Source organism: Geotrypetes seraphini, chromosome 11, assembly GCF_902459505.1.
Source record: "Geotrypetes seraphini chromosome 11, aGeoSer1.1, whole genome shotgun sequence".
In the NCBI taxonomy this organism is placed as follows: Eukaryota; Metazoa; Chordata; class Amphibia; order Gymnophiona; family Dermophiidae; genus Geotrypetes; species Geotrypetes seraphini.
The window spans coordinates 82,621,369-82,638,349 of record NC_047094.1 but is presented as its reverse complement, the minus strand read 5'-3'; the positions used below and the strand labels follow the sequence as shown (position 1 = coordinate 82,638,349).

The window sequence follows — 16,981 nt, the reverse complement described above, 5'->3', positions numbered from 1 at the left end:
CTGCCTGATAACAGGTCAGGGGAATAGCTACGAGCTCCATAAATGTTAATGCTGGTTGAACGGTGTTGTTATCATGGGTTTTACTAATGTTATAGTTGTTTCAAAGCAGAACAGAAGTTTATAGTCGGGGAGATTCCCCATTCCCCTCTTTTCTTGTCTGCTTTGCTACAAACTGAGGAAGGAGGCAGAGTTGAATGATGAGTGTCATCCTTCTGCAATCAACTTGCAGATTGATAACCCTAGTGTTCAGGATTACTAGACACAAGAAAGAAAATTATCGCAATAAGAACCTAATTTTTCTCAACCTAATCTTTCTCTCTTTCAGGTGGATGGCTTCATCTTCTGCTCAGCTCCTGTTTTTAATTTTGTAACAGCTTTGTGCAGCTTTGGGGTGTAGGTTTTTTATGGGTTGTAGTCATAGTCACTAAAGGTGTTCTCATCTAGACAATAAAGAGTCCATATTGCAGGGTCTATGCACCAAATCTCTGGCTATATCTCAGGAACTGGTCTCCTCAGTCATCCATAGAGGTCCTCCGTTAGGACCAAAAGAGCCTAAGCTACCTTTGGGAATTGACTGCCTTTCAGGTCCTTTCTGGAGGTCACTTTCACACTCGGGACAAAATGTTTGAAAACAATATTAACCTTTAATATTGGTCTAACACATTTATCTCTTGCAAAAAAGAAAAAACAAAAGGACTCAACTCTGGGAAAATTCCCCCTTTTGCCCGGAGGCTTCCTTAGTCCCCTCCAGGGAAACAGTCCAACAATCTTTTTTCCTGGTAAATCATTATGTAAATCCACCCCCCCCCTCAAAAAAAAAAAAAAAAACCCACAAAAAAATTCCTCTCTCACTGTCATCGGGAAGTTATTGCTTCCGCACCCTCTCCAGGGTATTTGACAGCACCACACCTTGAGATAACTCATCCTTCTTCATAGGGTCTATCCCACCATCCTAGCTGTAACCCTGAGAAAAAAGGGGGAGTAGTGAATTTCCCTTTCACTCACTTCACACACATACCATAACTTGGGTCTCTTCTGGTACTCCTGGGGAGGCCCACTCCATGCCCCCAGGATCTGTCTCTACAGCCCCAGACTCCCCAGGCATTGCCCTCTCTGCCTGGGGTATACCACACACAGGGTCACCTAGACCACCCTCACTAGAAGGAACCACATACTGTCTTCACGCCCATGGAGATTCATCACTACAGGATTTCTGGTTCTCCCTACTCTCATGATCATGACAGGATTCCTACTGAGGGGCCTCCTCTCCTTCCTCATATTAAAAAAAAAGAAAGAAAAGAATCTTCAGGGGATTGATTACCCCCCTAAAAACCTATGGAGAACAGTCTTAAAAAAAGAAACAAACTGAGGACAATCAGGCTTACCAGAGGGTGGTCAGAACAGGTGGTTTCTTTGCTCTAGCAAGAGCTCATCAACAATGGCCCTCCCGCGGGGCTGTGCAGTTCTGGGACTCTTACTGAGTTCCAACAGCACTGGTATGCTCTTCATCCTTGCCATGGTGAATACCCCTAGTTGGTTCTAGGACTCTAGGGACCAAGTTTGCACAGGCCTACTACTACTACTATTTATCACTTCTTTAGCACTGAAAGGCATACCCAGCACTGTACATTTTGACATTTAGTAGGCCTCATGTAGTCCCGCTCCGTGGCGCAAAATGGTGAGCAACAGCAAGCCCTATGCCCTTGTACAGAGCATGATAACCTTCTCTGATTTGTGTGTGTCTCCTTCTATGCAATGGGGGGATGCTTCTTCTTTGTTCAAAGCTCCTAAAGGGGCTGGGTGTAGGACATTGTCCTTGTTCATGGGGGAGGGGCAGTCCCGCTTCCAGTTGGGCTGTCTGTACAACTACATTCCTCTTGTCAGATGCATGCCTGGTGGATCTCAGTTGTCCTTGCTGGAGGGTATCCATTTTTCCCTCATGCAGTGACCTCATAGGCATCTCTGTTTTCAGGCACCTCTGTTATGTCTTCTTTGGTTGCTGTCTGTGGTTGTGCACCCTTAGCTGTAGACAGGGCATCCCTTCCTCTATGGAGGTTGTTCGCAGCTGCATTTCTGTTTGTAGCACTCTAGGTGAGTTCATCTTGGTCTCATTTTTTATGGTGTCAGGCACTTCAGCTACTCACTTGGGAATACCAGTTCTGTCCTTCCTGGCTTCCTGTTCAACCTGAGATTAGCCTTTGCTGTGCCCTATCCTTTTCCACAGGTAGTGCAGCTTGGCATTCTGTGGTTCTTGGTCATTCCTCTATTGTTGAGGTTTGACTGGGCCATCTGCTGTCCCAGTCCTGTTTTATTTCATCATCTTGCACAGCTTCCTCCTTGTTTCTCCAGGAGTGGGAGCCTCAGTCTTGGATTCATGGTCCAGTTTGTTTCCTCCTCTTGCATTTCCATTCTGATCTTTACAAGGGCAGGGTTCTCACCTATGGTGATGCATGCCTCCATGCTGGCTGTGCTTTCTTTCATCTGGTCTTTGGGTTTCCTCTCAGGAACTGGTGGTGTTCTGTCTTCAGGAATGGCTATTTCTGGATTTTGTGGGTTTCCACTGTTTGAGTTTTGGCTAGCTTAGAGGCATCCTCAGGTTTTTTGGCCTCTGTGCCTTGCTGAGACTTTAAACTTCTGGAAGAAAGTTTCTAGTCTCAAATTTAAATATAAATTGTTCCAGAGAGTAGAACCAGTTACACTAAAACTTGAGTGACAAAATTCAGCTTTTTGTCCCCACTCCTCCCCATCTCTGCATCCCCTGATAAATTCAGACCCTGTCCTGGATCTCTTGGACTGCAAAAGTATTGATGTCCCCCTCTGCTGCAACAGCAAAAAGTGATTTATCAGCCTTGCACAGAATGACTTATCTGTATAGCTTTGTGAAGGTTTTCAGCAGTCCTATCCATGTAAATCAGATCACTGAAAATAAATGGAAAAAAGTTGAATGGATAATTTGCCTGTATAACTTTTACAAACTATACAAAAGCTGTGGGCTTATTAAAACACAGACTATACAACAGCCATTGAGAGTGATGCTTTCAATTATCATAAAAGCAATTTTTGCACTTTATAAACATTTTTCTGTAGGTAGATTTGACGTTAGCCATTCTGACTAAAATTTTTTATGCTGATGATGTGGTTGGTGGAAGGTAGGGCATATATTTGCTCACCTAGAAACTGAGGTTTTTTCTTTCGTTCAGAATGGTAACTTAGCACTATCATTACATTAGTTTTCTAGTGGAGAGTTTTTTATATATATATAAATTGGTATAGTTTCCTCCACTCCTCGTATTTTGAGTAACTTTTATCCCTGACATTTCTACAGTCAGATTGAAGTCACTAAGTTATCAGTTCAGGCCCGAGACACCGAACACAGCGTTAATGAGTCTGATTGTCTTGGGTGCAAAACAGATAATTTTGTGCAGTGAAAACAGACAGTTACTGACAGTTAATTTGGATAAAAAATAAAGTTGAGAGACCAGGACAATAATGTCTAGGAATGGAAGAATTCTGAGAATACTTACAATTCACTTTTATTTATTTATACTGCAAATCATAACAGCTTAACGGTTCACAATTATAAAATCAATAGGGGAATTAAAAAAAAAAAAAAAGAAATGCCTAGGTTGCAAATTTTGAATCAAATAACATGAAAGTGGAGCATAAAAATATGTAGTCATTAAATATATAAACAAGAGGAGGGGAGGAGGTGCTAATAGACTTTTTTACAGTTGGATGTTTGCCATTTTTAACAAAAAAAGTCAAATCAAAGCGGTTAACAATAGATAAAAAATATTAATGGGAAATAATTAAAATTGATAAACACAACAGGGAAATGTACACTGTACAATTAACAATACTAGACAAAATGACAATTAAGGGTAGGAAAGGTTTACAATATCAAGAGGTAAGAACAAGAGGGTAGGTAAAATGCAAAAAGAAGAAAGCAAAGGAAGAACTAAACTGAAATATTAAGAACTAGGGTCAAACGCCAATTTGAAATAATAGGCTTTCAAGTATGATTTAAGATATTTTTCTGTGCGCAGATATAACAGGAGGGAGTTCCAAAGTGTAGGAACCATTACAGAGAAACTAGAATCTCTGTAAATATCTAGAAAAAGTTGCCTAAATGATGGAATAGTCAGGATTGAGTGGAGAAATGCAGCTCCCTTCTAGGATAATATGGAATCAAATGAGAAAATAAAAATAGAGGAGAACCAGAATCTGAAAAGTAAGGAGGTTATATTTTTAAAGTATCCTGAAAGAGATAGGTAACGTGCTCAGTTTTGAGAAGTGGAGTAATATGGTTGAATTTTGAGCGATGGTAGAGAAGTCTGAGTGCAGCGTTTTGTACTAGTTGGAGTCGACGCAGTTGGTACTGCGAAAGTCCAACTAGTAATGAATTACAATAATCCAATTGAGAAATAACTAGTAAATGTAGAAGGATTTGTAAAGAATTCTGATTTAACAATGACCTAACCGAGCAGAGCTGATGAAGCCATAGAAAAGAAGATACATCATAACTCTCTTCCAGAGATGCAGTACGCTTCCTAATGAGAGACTGTTGTTCATTAAAGATAAAGCCAGAGAAAGTAAAACTTAAATGGCTGCATGTGTGTTTGATGTGTCGAATGGTGGTTTGATGGCAATTCCAGCTGTGAAGAACTAAGACTAGTATTGGGCAGAGTTCCACAGCCTGGGGCATTTTGGTTTAGGATGGGCTAGAGAGGGCTCTGACAGAAACTCTGGTAGCTTGTAACATGAGGACAGTTTATGATCTGTGTCCCACAAATGAGAAGATGGTTTGGATAGGCTGGATTGGGCTTCGATGGTAACTCTATTAGTTGGAACCTAAGGATGATACTGGGTAAACCTCTATGACCTATGTCCTAGAAATGTCAAAGAAAGACAATTTAATCATGAATTAATAATGCGTGGGAAAGAGAAGCTGATGCCAGATGGACTTCTATGATCTGTGTCCTATATATGCAAGATAGATCAGCTTTAACAGCAACTCCAGCAGTGGAGCATTGGAGACAATGCTGGATGGACTTCTGTGGTCTGTGTCCCATATGTGGCAAGAAAGATCAGGATGGACTTTTTTTACAGTTTGAGCCCTGAAAATGGCATAGATGGATCAGGAGCAAGTTTGCATATTTTATACCACATTCATGTCATCTGAGTACAGGTCTTGCATATCTCACAGGGAGGGGAAGATAAAGGAAGTTCCCGGGTTAAGAACGAGTTCTGTTTTTAAGACCGTTCTTAAGTTGAATTTGTATATAACTCAGCCCATGTGAGAATCTACTTGTATATATGTTCTCCTGTACAGTACACAGTCTATAAAAACATTACAGATTAAAGAAACAGTTCTCAAAATAAAGTACTGTAGTTTAAATAGAAAGAAAAGATAGGAGATTTACACTTAAACACTTGTTTCTCTTCACAAAGCCACAGGCAGCATTTCCAACACGCTGCTCATGGCTGACCCTGAAGTCTTCTCTCTGAGCATAGAGTAGTGGAAAACTTTTTTCCCTTCCAAAGTCTGATCCTAGTATTCTTCCCACCTTCTCCACCTCCTTGAGGCCCCTCTTGCATCCCTTTCCATCCATCCCACTGTTCCCTTTCCACCACCACATCCAACATTTCTCCCTCTCATCTCTCTTCTCCATGTATCTCTACCTCACTCCTCTCCTGCCACCATGTCCAATGATTCTCTCACCCTCCCTATGCCCAACAATTCTTCTATTTCTTCATTCCCCCACATGCACCATCTCTCTTTCCCGCTCGCACAGACACTCATGCCCAACAATTCTCCCTCTCTACACATGGCCTGCGGCTGACCCAAAGCCTGCTCTCTGATGCTGGAGGGAGAGGGAAGTTTACCGGGTCGGCCACGTGTAAGAGCCACTGCCTGCGGCTTTGCGAAGAGAAACAAGTGTGGCTGGAAGACAGTTGGAGGAGGGAGCCAGCCAGAACACAGGTACATACCCATGGGAGGGGAGCACGAAATTGGGGCACAGAATGGAGAGGAGCGCTTTGGGCCACAGAAGGAAAGAAGAGGGGTGCATTGAGACAAGCAGACCCCCATTCGTAACTATGAGTCTGATGTAAGTTGGATGTTTGTAATCTCGGGACTGCCTGTATCTTATAGTGGAACTTAGCAAGTAAGATATTATAATATATTGGATTGGATTGTTGGTTCAATGTTGTCTTGATAATGAATGTGACTGTTGGGCAGACTGAGTGGACCACACAAGTCCTTATCTGTTGTCATTTACCATGTTACTATGTAAGGGGTACTTTCAACAAGGGGAAAGAAATAGTTTCATAAAAGTCAATGTAGGGTTAAAAGCAGCAAGGAAAGGGAGTTGAAAAGACTTTCAATATGAAGTTCCCACGAACCCAAAAGAAGAACCAATAGATGGTAGCTGAACTAAAGATGCATTCCCTGAACCCGACAAAGATTAATATAAAAGTTCATTTTTATAAGAGAAAAATATACAAAAAGTCATTGGATGGCAGCAAAGAAGAATCATCAGCCCTCCCATAAGTTAGATCACAGATAATTGCATAAAGTACCTGTATATAAAATGTAAACTGCTTTGGTTGTACTACAGAAAGCCAGTATATCAAATGCATTACTCTCACTCCTTATACTACCCTTACCCTTATTAAAGCATTTTAGCATGATTAGAAAAAAAGCTAATCTAATTTGCATAGTGTAATTTTTTTAAGCTGCTTTCATATGTAAATCGCAGTAGAATATGATATTGTGATCAAATCAAATTTTTAAATAAACTTGAAACTTGACCCAATGTTGCTCTCTGCAAACCTATAATAAAGCTGGAGATTTATGTTTATACCAAAGTCATTCAGCTATTCTGGCTTGCTGCTTCAGTAGCCAAAGGCCGCTATGGTGGTACTAATGTTTCCACAACACTGAACAAAACAGAGGAAGGAAACTGACTTAGATGTGGTGATGGGGCTAAAGACTGTATCTGAATTCAAGAAAGCTTGGGATAACATATAAAATCTCTAAAGAAGAGGAAGAGATAGTAGATGGTATGGATGAGCAGAGTCAATAGGCCATATGATTTTTCTATATAGTCATTTTGGGCCTGATTCTATAAACGGTGCCTAACCGTGCCTAACTTTTAGGCATGAGTCAGCGTGGTTGTCAATTAACTTCTAGGCGTCACTTATAGAATCATGCTTAGTAGTGCCTAGGCATGCTTAGGTGGTGTTGGGCGTCATTGTGGTAGACGCTGCTATATTAGGCCAGAAAGGGTTTTCCTGGCCTAATTTATCAGTGCCTAACACAGATGCCTAAATCAACCACGCTTATTCTCTGCCCCAACCATGCTTACTTTTCAGATAGGTGTCATTAGGCACATCAGCTTAAGTGTTGCTAGGTGCCGCACAATATTCTGCATGCAACTTAAATTGTTTTAAAATTTTTAAAATTGGTTTTTAATTACATCAATTACCATGCCAATTAAAAAACGTTTGGCACGGAATTCAATTTTGTGTCACTAGGCATATATAATTAGGGCACCGTTTATAGAATGCTCCCCTTTGTTTCTTTGGACATAGAAATTCTAAGGGAGAGGAAGGGACTGTATACCGTAGTTGTAGTTGTGGGTAGGCCATGGAATCTTTTCCTGCCCTCGTTTCTGTATTTCTCCTAGTAGCAGGTTCATTACTTTGGGCGGAGTATTTTTCTGAACGCTTTTAAACATATTTCCAGTGCAATAGGTGTGTCATTTTGGATAATTGGGTTATCTCATCCAAGCTGCAAGCCTCTGCAGAAGGAAATTACTCCGTATTTTTTTGTAACCCTCCTACTTCACCGAAAGCTCTACTACCACCTACAATTTTTCCCTTCTGTATGCGAACTGGAAGGAGTGTTTCTGTTCTGCTCTGCTCTTTATTTTCTTTGAGCTATTTTCAGATTTTCTTCAGTCTTTCGGTGCTTGGAGCTTCCCTCTTTATGGGTCCAGCTTTACCTGTGTGGAGAAGAAGCAGACTGTGATCTGCAGCTGGCAGGCCAATCCCTTGTAGTACCTGTTAGCCAGCCTGCAGAAGCATTTTTGGAGCTCAAGGCTGTCCCTGATTAGCGTGGCTCACCTACTGCTTGGCAGGGGTTTGAGCACAGGCTGTCAGGCATCAGGTAGGAGGTTCAGTGGTGTCTTACAGGGTGTCGGCTGTGTTTTCACCGCACCCTTTCTGTTTGTGTATTTGTTGGTCTGCAAGGGTGGGGCTCAGATGCCATGTCTGACTGGCAGCCTGAAGATTCAGCGTTGGAGGAGATGTTCTGGATGAAACAGTGATTTCTTCTCCCTTTCCAGCTGCTGTTCAGAGCTGAGGCAGGCTGCAGCACATTGTCAGCATGGGTCACAGTGAGTAAGGCTGTTACTCACTGTTGGAGGGGGGGCATAATCTGGAGCTTTCAGTGGTCTGTGCTTGTTCCCCTATGTTCCCCTCTCCCCAAAATCCTAAATTTGCCAGTTTTTGCATTTAATTTTGTTGTTTTTCAAGTGTTTTTTGGCGCCAAAATCCTGACGGTGGCTATCTTGGATTTTAGCAATCTTGTTTTCTAAAGTTCCTTGCAGCTCCAAAACTGCTAATTTTGCCTCAAACTTGTTCGGATGGAGTCCTTGGGCTCTTTTACCAATAATTCATGCCAGAAAAGCACAAATTGTGTGCCTCAGGAGCAACCTTGCACCATTTGAGGCGGGAGCATCCGGCTTAGCCTCTTATTTGTGCTCTTGGGCTGAGGAAAGAGTAGCTAGCCTGGTGGTTTGGATGTTTTTCTTTTCTATTCCTCAAAACAGTGACCATCCTGCGTGAAAGGGTGTGGAAACCGCAGAGCCCAAGAGACGCGAATGAGAGTCATCTTTGGGTGACTCTACGCTACCTGGTATGGCTTTTTTGCCTGAATTCATCAATTTAATGTGGAAAGCCTTTCCAGAAAGCTGTCCTACCAAGGTGAATGCTGAACGTGATGGTACGGCCCCTCTGGGTGCATTTGCCTTGTAGTCTAAAACTGCTCAGAGCCTAGGAGATTGGTTGGGGACACAGATGATGATGAGTCTCTCACTGTTCCTCTATTGCCTCAAGATGTGCCTCATTTTGGGGGACGCAGGCCCGCTATCTAGTGCTTTGGATCTTGGCGATGATCCCATAGTCCAGCACTTCTTTAAGCCTACGGTTCTGCTGGATCTCATTTTGGAGTCCCTGCACGAGCTGAATTTAAATTCTTAGCCAGTTCAATCTCCTTCTTCCTCTCTTATGCATGGAGTTAGGGCTCGTCTAATACTTTTCCCTGGCATCCGTACATTAATGTCTTAGTCACTGAGCAGTGAGATTCTCCATTGCGAGAGCCATGTCTTGTCTGTATCGTATGGCACAGGAGTGCCAGCAGCTTTTTACCCAGCCTAAAGTGGATTCCTCGGTTGCTCAAGTTACTAAGTGGACCTCTCTTCCAAGTGAAGGTGGTGTAATGCTCAAGTATATGCAGGACCACCATGTGGATGTGGTCCATAAGAGGCTTTTTGAGGCAATGGGAGTCAAAGTGGTCTCAGTGGCTTTCTTTGTGACATTACCTGTCTTTCCAGGCTACATACTCTGGAGCATGGGGGAGAGGAGCCCGTACCTCAGATCCTTTTGTCTGAAGTGGATTATGTGGCAGATGTTCACTATGATATTATTTATGTTATGAGTAAAGCATCAGATTATTCCATCTCTGCCTACAGAATGCTCTGGATCAGGCAATGGGGTTGATATTCCACCTCTAAAGCTACTCTCAGCAGACACACTTTTAAGGGGCAGTTGTTCAGAAAGGTTCTGGATGATCTTATGACTTGTGTTGTAGACCATTGGCCCAAGACTCTGCTTGATAACAGATCCAGAGCCTCTAGAGGCTCAAGTCGCTCTAATTTTTGTGGCTAGATGATCTCGGCAGTATTCCTCCTCCACTTCCCAGAAATTCTTCCAGAATTTCAGGCAGAGGTTTTACGGACCCAGATGCAACCAGTCTTAAGCACCCGTGCTGTTCCTTCAGTAAAGAAATCGCAATGACACCAGGTCAGCAGCGGTTCCTCTCAGAATAGGGAGCCAGCTCTCAGACTTTCTTCAGCTGTGATTCATATTTCGTTTGACCGCTTGGTCCTAGACATCATTCAGAGAGGCGACAAGCTGGAGTTTTCCAGACCTCTAACAGATTGGTTTGTGAACTCTCCCGTGGGGTGCCCGAACATAGAAACATGACGGCAGAAAAGGGCCACAGCCCACCAAGTCTGCCCACTCTACTGACCCCCCATTAAGTCTGAGTGCTGATGACTTAGTTCCTTAGCTCGACCCTCGTAGGGATCTCATGTGGATGTCCCATTTATTCTTAAAGTCGAGCACGCTGGTGGCCTTGATCACCTGCACCGGAAGTTTGTTCCAATGATCCACCACCCTTTCTGTGAAGAAGTACTTCCTGTTGTCACCACTAAATTTCCCTCCTCTGAGTTTAAGCGGGTGCCCCCTTGTGACCGAGGGTCCCTTGGGAACGAATATGTCATCTTCTAGCTCGACGCGACCTGTGACGTATTTAAATGTCTCAATCATGTCACCCCTTTCCCTGCGTTCCTCTAGAGTATAGAGCTGCAATTTGCCCAGTCTTTCTTCGTATGAGAGACCCTTGAGTCCGGAGACCATTCTAGTGGCCATCCGCTGGACCGACTCGGCTCGAAGCACATTTTTACGGTAATGTGGCCTTCAGAATTGCACACAGTATTCCAGATGAGGTCTCACCATGGCTCTGTAAAGTGGCATTATGACTTCAGGTTTGCGGCTGACGAAGCTTCTCTTGATACATCCCATCATTTGCCTTGCCTTGGATGAGGCCTTCTCTACTTGTTTGGCAGCCTTCATGTCTGCACTGATGATTACTCCCAAGTCCCGTTCTTCTGAAGTCCTAGCTAGTGCTTCTCCATTCAAGGTGTATGTTCTGCATGGATTTCTGCTGCCGAGATGCATGACCTTACACTTCTTAGCGTTGAAGCCCAGCTGCCATGTCGAGGACCAGTTTTCCAACGTGATCAGATCCTGCGTCATACTATCCTTGAGATTGCTTTCACTTACTATATTACACAGTTTGGCATCATCGGCGAACAGTGCTACTTTACCCTGAAGCCCCCGGGTCAAGTCCCTTATGAATATGTTGAAAAGGGATGGTCCCAGGACTGATCCCTGCGGCACTCCGCTAGTCACCTCTGATGTCTCAGAGAGGGTGCCTCTGAAGTCTTCCACCCAGCCAATCATTGACCCATGCAGTTAGTTTCTCACCCAACCTCATCGATTTCATCTTGTTTAATAGTCTACGGTGTGGGACACTGTCAAAAGCTTTACTGAAATCCAAGTACACTATGTCCAGAGACTCTCCCGAGTCTAGCTTTCCTGTCACCCAGTCAAAGAAGCTGATGAGATTGGATTGGCATGAGCTTCTCCTAGTGAATCCATGTTGACAGGGATCCCTCAGATTCCCCTCATCCAATATCGTGTCTAATTTGCCTTTAAGTAGAGTTTCCATGAGTTTACACACTATTGATGTGAGACTCACTGGCCTGTAATTCGCAGCCTCTGCTCTGCAACCCTTTTTGTGCAGAGGAACAACGTTGGCTGTTTTCCAGTCCAGGGGGACTCTCCCTGTACTTAGGGAGAGATTGAAGAGCATGGCTAACGGTTTCGCCAGAACATCGCATAGCTCTCTGAGCACTCTTGGATGCAAATTGTCAGGTCCCATGGCTTTGTTCACCTTGAGTCTTGACAGTTCTCTGTAAACACCAGCTGGTGTGAACTCAAAATTCTGAAATGGGTCTTCCATGCTTTGCTTTGCTTCCAGCCATGGCCCGTGCCCTGGTGCCTCGCAGGTGAAGACTGAACAGAAGTAATCATTCAGCAGTTTGGCCTTATCGGAATCTGTTTCCACATAGTTCCCTTCTGGCGTTCTAAGGCGTACTATCCCGTTTGCGTTCTTTTTCCTGTCGCTAATGTACCTGAAGAAGGATTTGTCCCCTTTCTTAATGTTCTTCGCTAGAGTTTCTTCCATTCGAAGTTTGGCCTCCCTGACTGCTGTTTTGACCGCTGCAGACTTTGTCCTGTATTCAATGTTTGCTTCTTTTTCCCCCATGCGTTTGTATACGAGAAATGCTCTTTTCTTCTCTTTGACGAGGTACGAGACCTCATCAGTGAACCATTGGGGTTTCTTTTTTCTTTGCTGTTTGGTTACCGATTTTATGTAGCGTTTAGTTGCCTCATGAAGAGTCGATTTCAAGGTTGACCACATAGTTTCCACATTATCAGTTACTTCTTGAACCTGCAGCGTCTGATGGACGAAATTTCCCATGCGTGCAAAGTCAGTGGCCTGAATGCAAGCCATAGAGCCTGTGCTGCCCGAAGACTCAGGCAGATACTCTATATACTTCATTGTGCCAAAGAAAGGCTCTGAAAATTGGAGACCCATTCTGGACCTTACTCATGTGAATTCAGCGCTTAGGGTCCTGTATTTTTGCATGGAGATGGTTTGATCTGTCATAGCAGTAGCAACTCCGGGAGAGTTCTTAGCTTCTCTAGATCTTACGGAGGCCTACTTGCATTTTCCCAGACCACAGCCAGTTCCTCATGTTTCAAGTCCTGGAACAGCATTTCCAGTTCTCGGCCCTGCCCTTTGGCCTGGCGACAGCTCCCCGCACATTCACTAAAGTGATGGCGGTGGCGGCAAGTTACCTACAAAAAATGGGGCTGCAGGTTCATCCCTACATGGAAGACTGGCTGATCTGGGCTCCCTTGAAGACTGAGGGCCAGCGCACAGGTGATCAGAGTCCTGGAAGGTCTGGGTTGGATTGTAAATTACCAAAAGAGCCATTTGTTTCTGACACAATCCATGGAATACCTGGGGGTCTTGTTCAACAGGGCTGTGTAGGCTGTGCCTGTCTTCCAGAGGCACACAGACAGAAGCTTTGTTCTCAGATACAATGTCTTCTGACCAAGCCAGCTCCGTCAGCATGGAACTATCTTTTCAGTCCTAGGTTCAATGGTGGCAATGATAGATGTAGTTCCTTGGGTGAGGGCCCCCATGCGTCCCCTCCAGCAAGCATTATTCATGCATTGGTCTCCACAGTCAATCTTGTTACAGATGTGTCTACTTTGATGCTGGAGGCCCAGGCAGGCATGGAGTGGTGGCCCCGCTCTCTGTCCATTACCAAGAGCATGCCCTTTCGCACAGCATTCTGGGTGGTAGTGATGATGGATGCCAGTCTCCTTGGCTGGGAAGCTCATTGCAATCATTGACCAATTCAAGGGCATTGGTCACTCAGAGGAAGTGTTTGATCAATTGGCTGGAGTTCAGAGCCATTCGGCTAGCTCTGGTGAAATTGCAAAAGACTCTGGAAGGCCAGGCAGTCTGGATCTTCTTGGACAATGCTACAGCACTGGCATATGTCGATCGCCAGGGCAGCATCAAGAGTACCCAGCTGTGTCTGGAAACCTGCCTGCTCTTCACCTGGGCGGAGCATCATCTGCAGGCACTCTCGGCGGTGCACATAGCGTGAGTGGACAATGTCCAAGCAGACAGGCCTTGGATCTGGGCGAATGGATGCTGTCAGCGTCCACATTTCAAGCCATTTTTTGTCACTGGGTCGGCCACAGTTCGATCTCATGATGATGGCAAAGAACAAAAAGTTGTACAGGTTCTTCAGTCGAAGATCCAAGCCCAGAAGCGCGGGTATGTATGTACTAGTCCAGCCATGGCCAAGGAATGTACTTTTATATATCTTTCCTTCATGGTCCATGAAAGGCTGAATTCTTCAAAGGATTGCAAGTCATCGGGGAAAGGTCATTCTAGTAGCTCCAGACTGGCCACGCAGACCATGATCTGGTGTATCTTCAGTCAAGTCCCGGATTCAGGCTACAGGTGAATCTGGATCTTCTTTCTCAGGGTTTAGTGTTTATTGAAGATCCGGATCGCTTTGCTCTTATAGCATGGCTCTTGAATGTGAAGCGTTAGAATGTAAAGGGTACTTAGCAGTGATTATTACCACTCTGTTCAAGTCTAAGAAGCTAACTATGGTCTCAGCATATGCTAAAGAAACATAGAAACATAGAAATTGACGGCAGAAAAGGGCCACAGCCCATCGAGTCTGCCCATACCAATGACCCACTCCCTGACTTCTACTCCCCTATAGATCCCACGTGAATATCCCATTTCCTCTTGAAATCCAACACGCTGCTGGCCTCAATCACCTGCTGAGGCAGCTCGTTCCAATGATCGACCACCCTTTCGGTGAAGAAATACTTCCTAGCATCACCTTGAAACTTCCCTCCCCTGATTTTCAGCGAGTGCCCTCTGGTTACCGAGGGCCCTGTAAGACTGAAGATATCATCTTTCACCTCTATATGCCCTGTGATATACTTAAAGGTCTCAATCATGTCCCCCCTCTCTCTTCGCTCCTCCAGTGAGTACATCCGCAATTTTTTTAACCTTTCCCCATACGTGAGATCCCTGAGCCCCAAGACCATCCTGGTAGCCATACGCTGAACCGACTCAACTCTCAACACATCTTTCCGGTAGTGCGGTCTCCAGAATTGAACACAATACTCGAGATGGGGTCTCACCATGGATCTGTACAGTGGCATTATGACTTCAGGTTTTCTGCTGACAAAACCCCTCCGGATGCAGCCCATCATTTGTCTTGCCCTGGACGAAGCCTTCTCCACCTGATTGGCAGCCTTCATATCATCGCTAATGATCACTCCTAAATCACGTTCCACCGTGGTCCTGGACAAGGTTTCACCATTTAGTGAGTAAGTTCTGTGTGGATTTTTTTTGCCTAGGTGCATTACTTTACATTTTTTAGCATTGAAGCCTAGCTGCCAAGTTGATGACCACTGTTCCAATTTCTGTAGGTCTTGCATCATAAGGTCAGGAACACTGCCATTGCCTACTATGTTGCATAGTTTGGCGGCGTCGGCAAACAGTGATATTTTTCCTCTAAGCCCTTGGGTCAAATCTCCTATGAATAAATTGAATAGAATCGGCCCTAAGACGGAGCCCTGAGGTACTCCACTCGTTACTGCTGATGTTTTGGAAGGGGTACCGTTTACCATTACCCTTTGAAGCCTACCATCTAACCAATCCTTTACCCATGCAGTGAATGTGTCCCCTAATCCCATCGATTTTAGTTTGTTCAACAGCCTGCGGTGTGGGACGCTATCAAAAGCTTTGCTGAAGTCCAAATATATCACATCCAGGGACTCCCCGGCATCCAGACGACTGGTCACCCAGTCAAAGAAATCAATCAGATTAGATTGGCAGGACCTTCCCCTGGTAAATCCATGTTGGTGTGGATCTCGTAAATTTTCTTCGTCTAGAATCTCGTCGAGTCTCTGCTTGATCAGTGTTTCCATGAGTTTGCACACTATGGATGTAAGACTCACCGGTCTGTAATTTTCTGCCTCTGTTCTGCAGCCCTTTTTGTGGAGTGGAATTACATTAGCTGTTTTCCAGTCTAGGGGTACTTTTCCCGTGCGCATGGAAAGATTGAAGAGCACGGATAGTGGTTCAGCCAGAACTTCACTTTTCAACACTGGTACACTCAAGAAAGTGTGGAGCTGTTTTCAGCTCCAGTTTCTGTGGTTGGCTTTCCTCTAAGCCAGCCTTGACAAGTGACTCACCATGGCTTCCCTTATCCAGAATGACACACCTATTACATTGGAAAAAGAGATTAGGTTCTTAACCTTGCTAATATATTTTCCAGTAGATAGGTGTGTCATTCTGGACCCCAGCCCTATCATTTCTGCACCTGTCTACTATCTCATCCCGGTATAAAAAAAGGGCAACCAAAATGATTAAGGAGGGTGGATAGGAGAAGAGATGAATGAGGCAAGATATAATAGAGGTCTATAATCCTGAGTGGGATGAGTAAATGTAAATCAATTCTTTTCTATTTCAAAAAGTACAAAGACTAGGGGTTTCACCATAAACTAAACTAAAACTTAGCTTTATATACCGGATCATCAACCAGAGGAAGCTCGACTCGGTTAACAAAAATTAAAAAATATATACTAAAAGATAAACAACAAGAATACAAGAAAATTAGTTTTCAAAGTGTTTACATTACATTACATTAGAGATTTCTATTCCGCCATTACCTTGCGGTTCAAGGCGGATTACAAAAGAGTTATAAATGGGGGTTACAATGGAAGATCATTTATCATTTCTAGAGAGGTAAAGAGTAGGTCATGTAGTTTAGCAAATAAACAAGTTTTAAAGGATTTGCGAAAGAATTGAAGAGGAATAGGGTTTCTCTAAATTAAATGGAGTTCATTCCATAATTGCGAAAATTTGAAAGCCAGAGAATGGCTAAAGTTTTTGACTCCTTTAATTCCTTTTCTGGAAGGGAGGGAGAGTTTGAATTGTTGAATGCCTCTTGCATAGGAAAATCTGTAAACGTTCCATAACAGAGGAACAAGAGGAATAAAAATACCATATAAGATTTTGAAAATAATGCATGCACATTTAAATTGAATTCTGAGATAAACCGGGAGCCAGTGAAGGCTCAAAAGCAAAGGACTCACATGGTCAAATTTGCTTTTTCCAAAAATCAGCTTTGCAGCGGTGTTCTGAATCAATTGTAATCTTTGGAGACAGATCTTTGTAATGCTGAAATAAATGGCATTACAATAATCTAGCTGGGAAAGTATGATTGATTGAACCAAAACGGAAAAATTACATTGATAGAAAAGAGGTCTAACCTTCCTTAGCATTCGTAAGCTGAGAAAGCATTTATTAACCAAAGAATTTATTTGATCCTTAAAGGTAAGAGAGGAGTCGAAAAGGACTCCCAAAATCTTAGAGGAGAACTTAATCTGCAAGGAAGCCCAACAATCCAGAAGTACAATGGGAGGAAGGCAATCCAGTTTTGGGCCTAGC

The 16,981-nt window shown here is 43.7% G+C and overlaps 1 protein-coding gene across 6 annotated transcripts in view; it reads left to right on the top strand.

Annotated features, from left to right (window-relative positions):
• ZNF512B (zinc finger protein 512B) overlaps window positions 1-3,629 on the top strand; it is a 324,570-nt gene extending 320,941 nt beyond the window's left edge. For all 6 annotated transcript variants that reach the window (XM_033914235.1, XM_033914236.1, XM_033914239.1 and 3 more), the window contains one exon: window positions 326-3,629. Coding sequence is in view for 1 of the 6 variants with exons in the window: in XM_033914239.1 (XP_033770130.1) it covers window positions 326-397 (72 nt within the window). In the remaining 5 variants the exon portion in view is untranslated. The remainder of the gene's footprint in view (window positions 1-325) is intronic.
• Window positions 3,630-16,981: the final 13,352 nt, after the last annotated feature.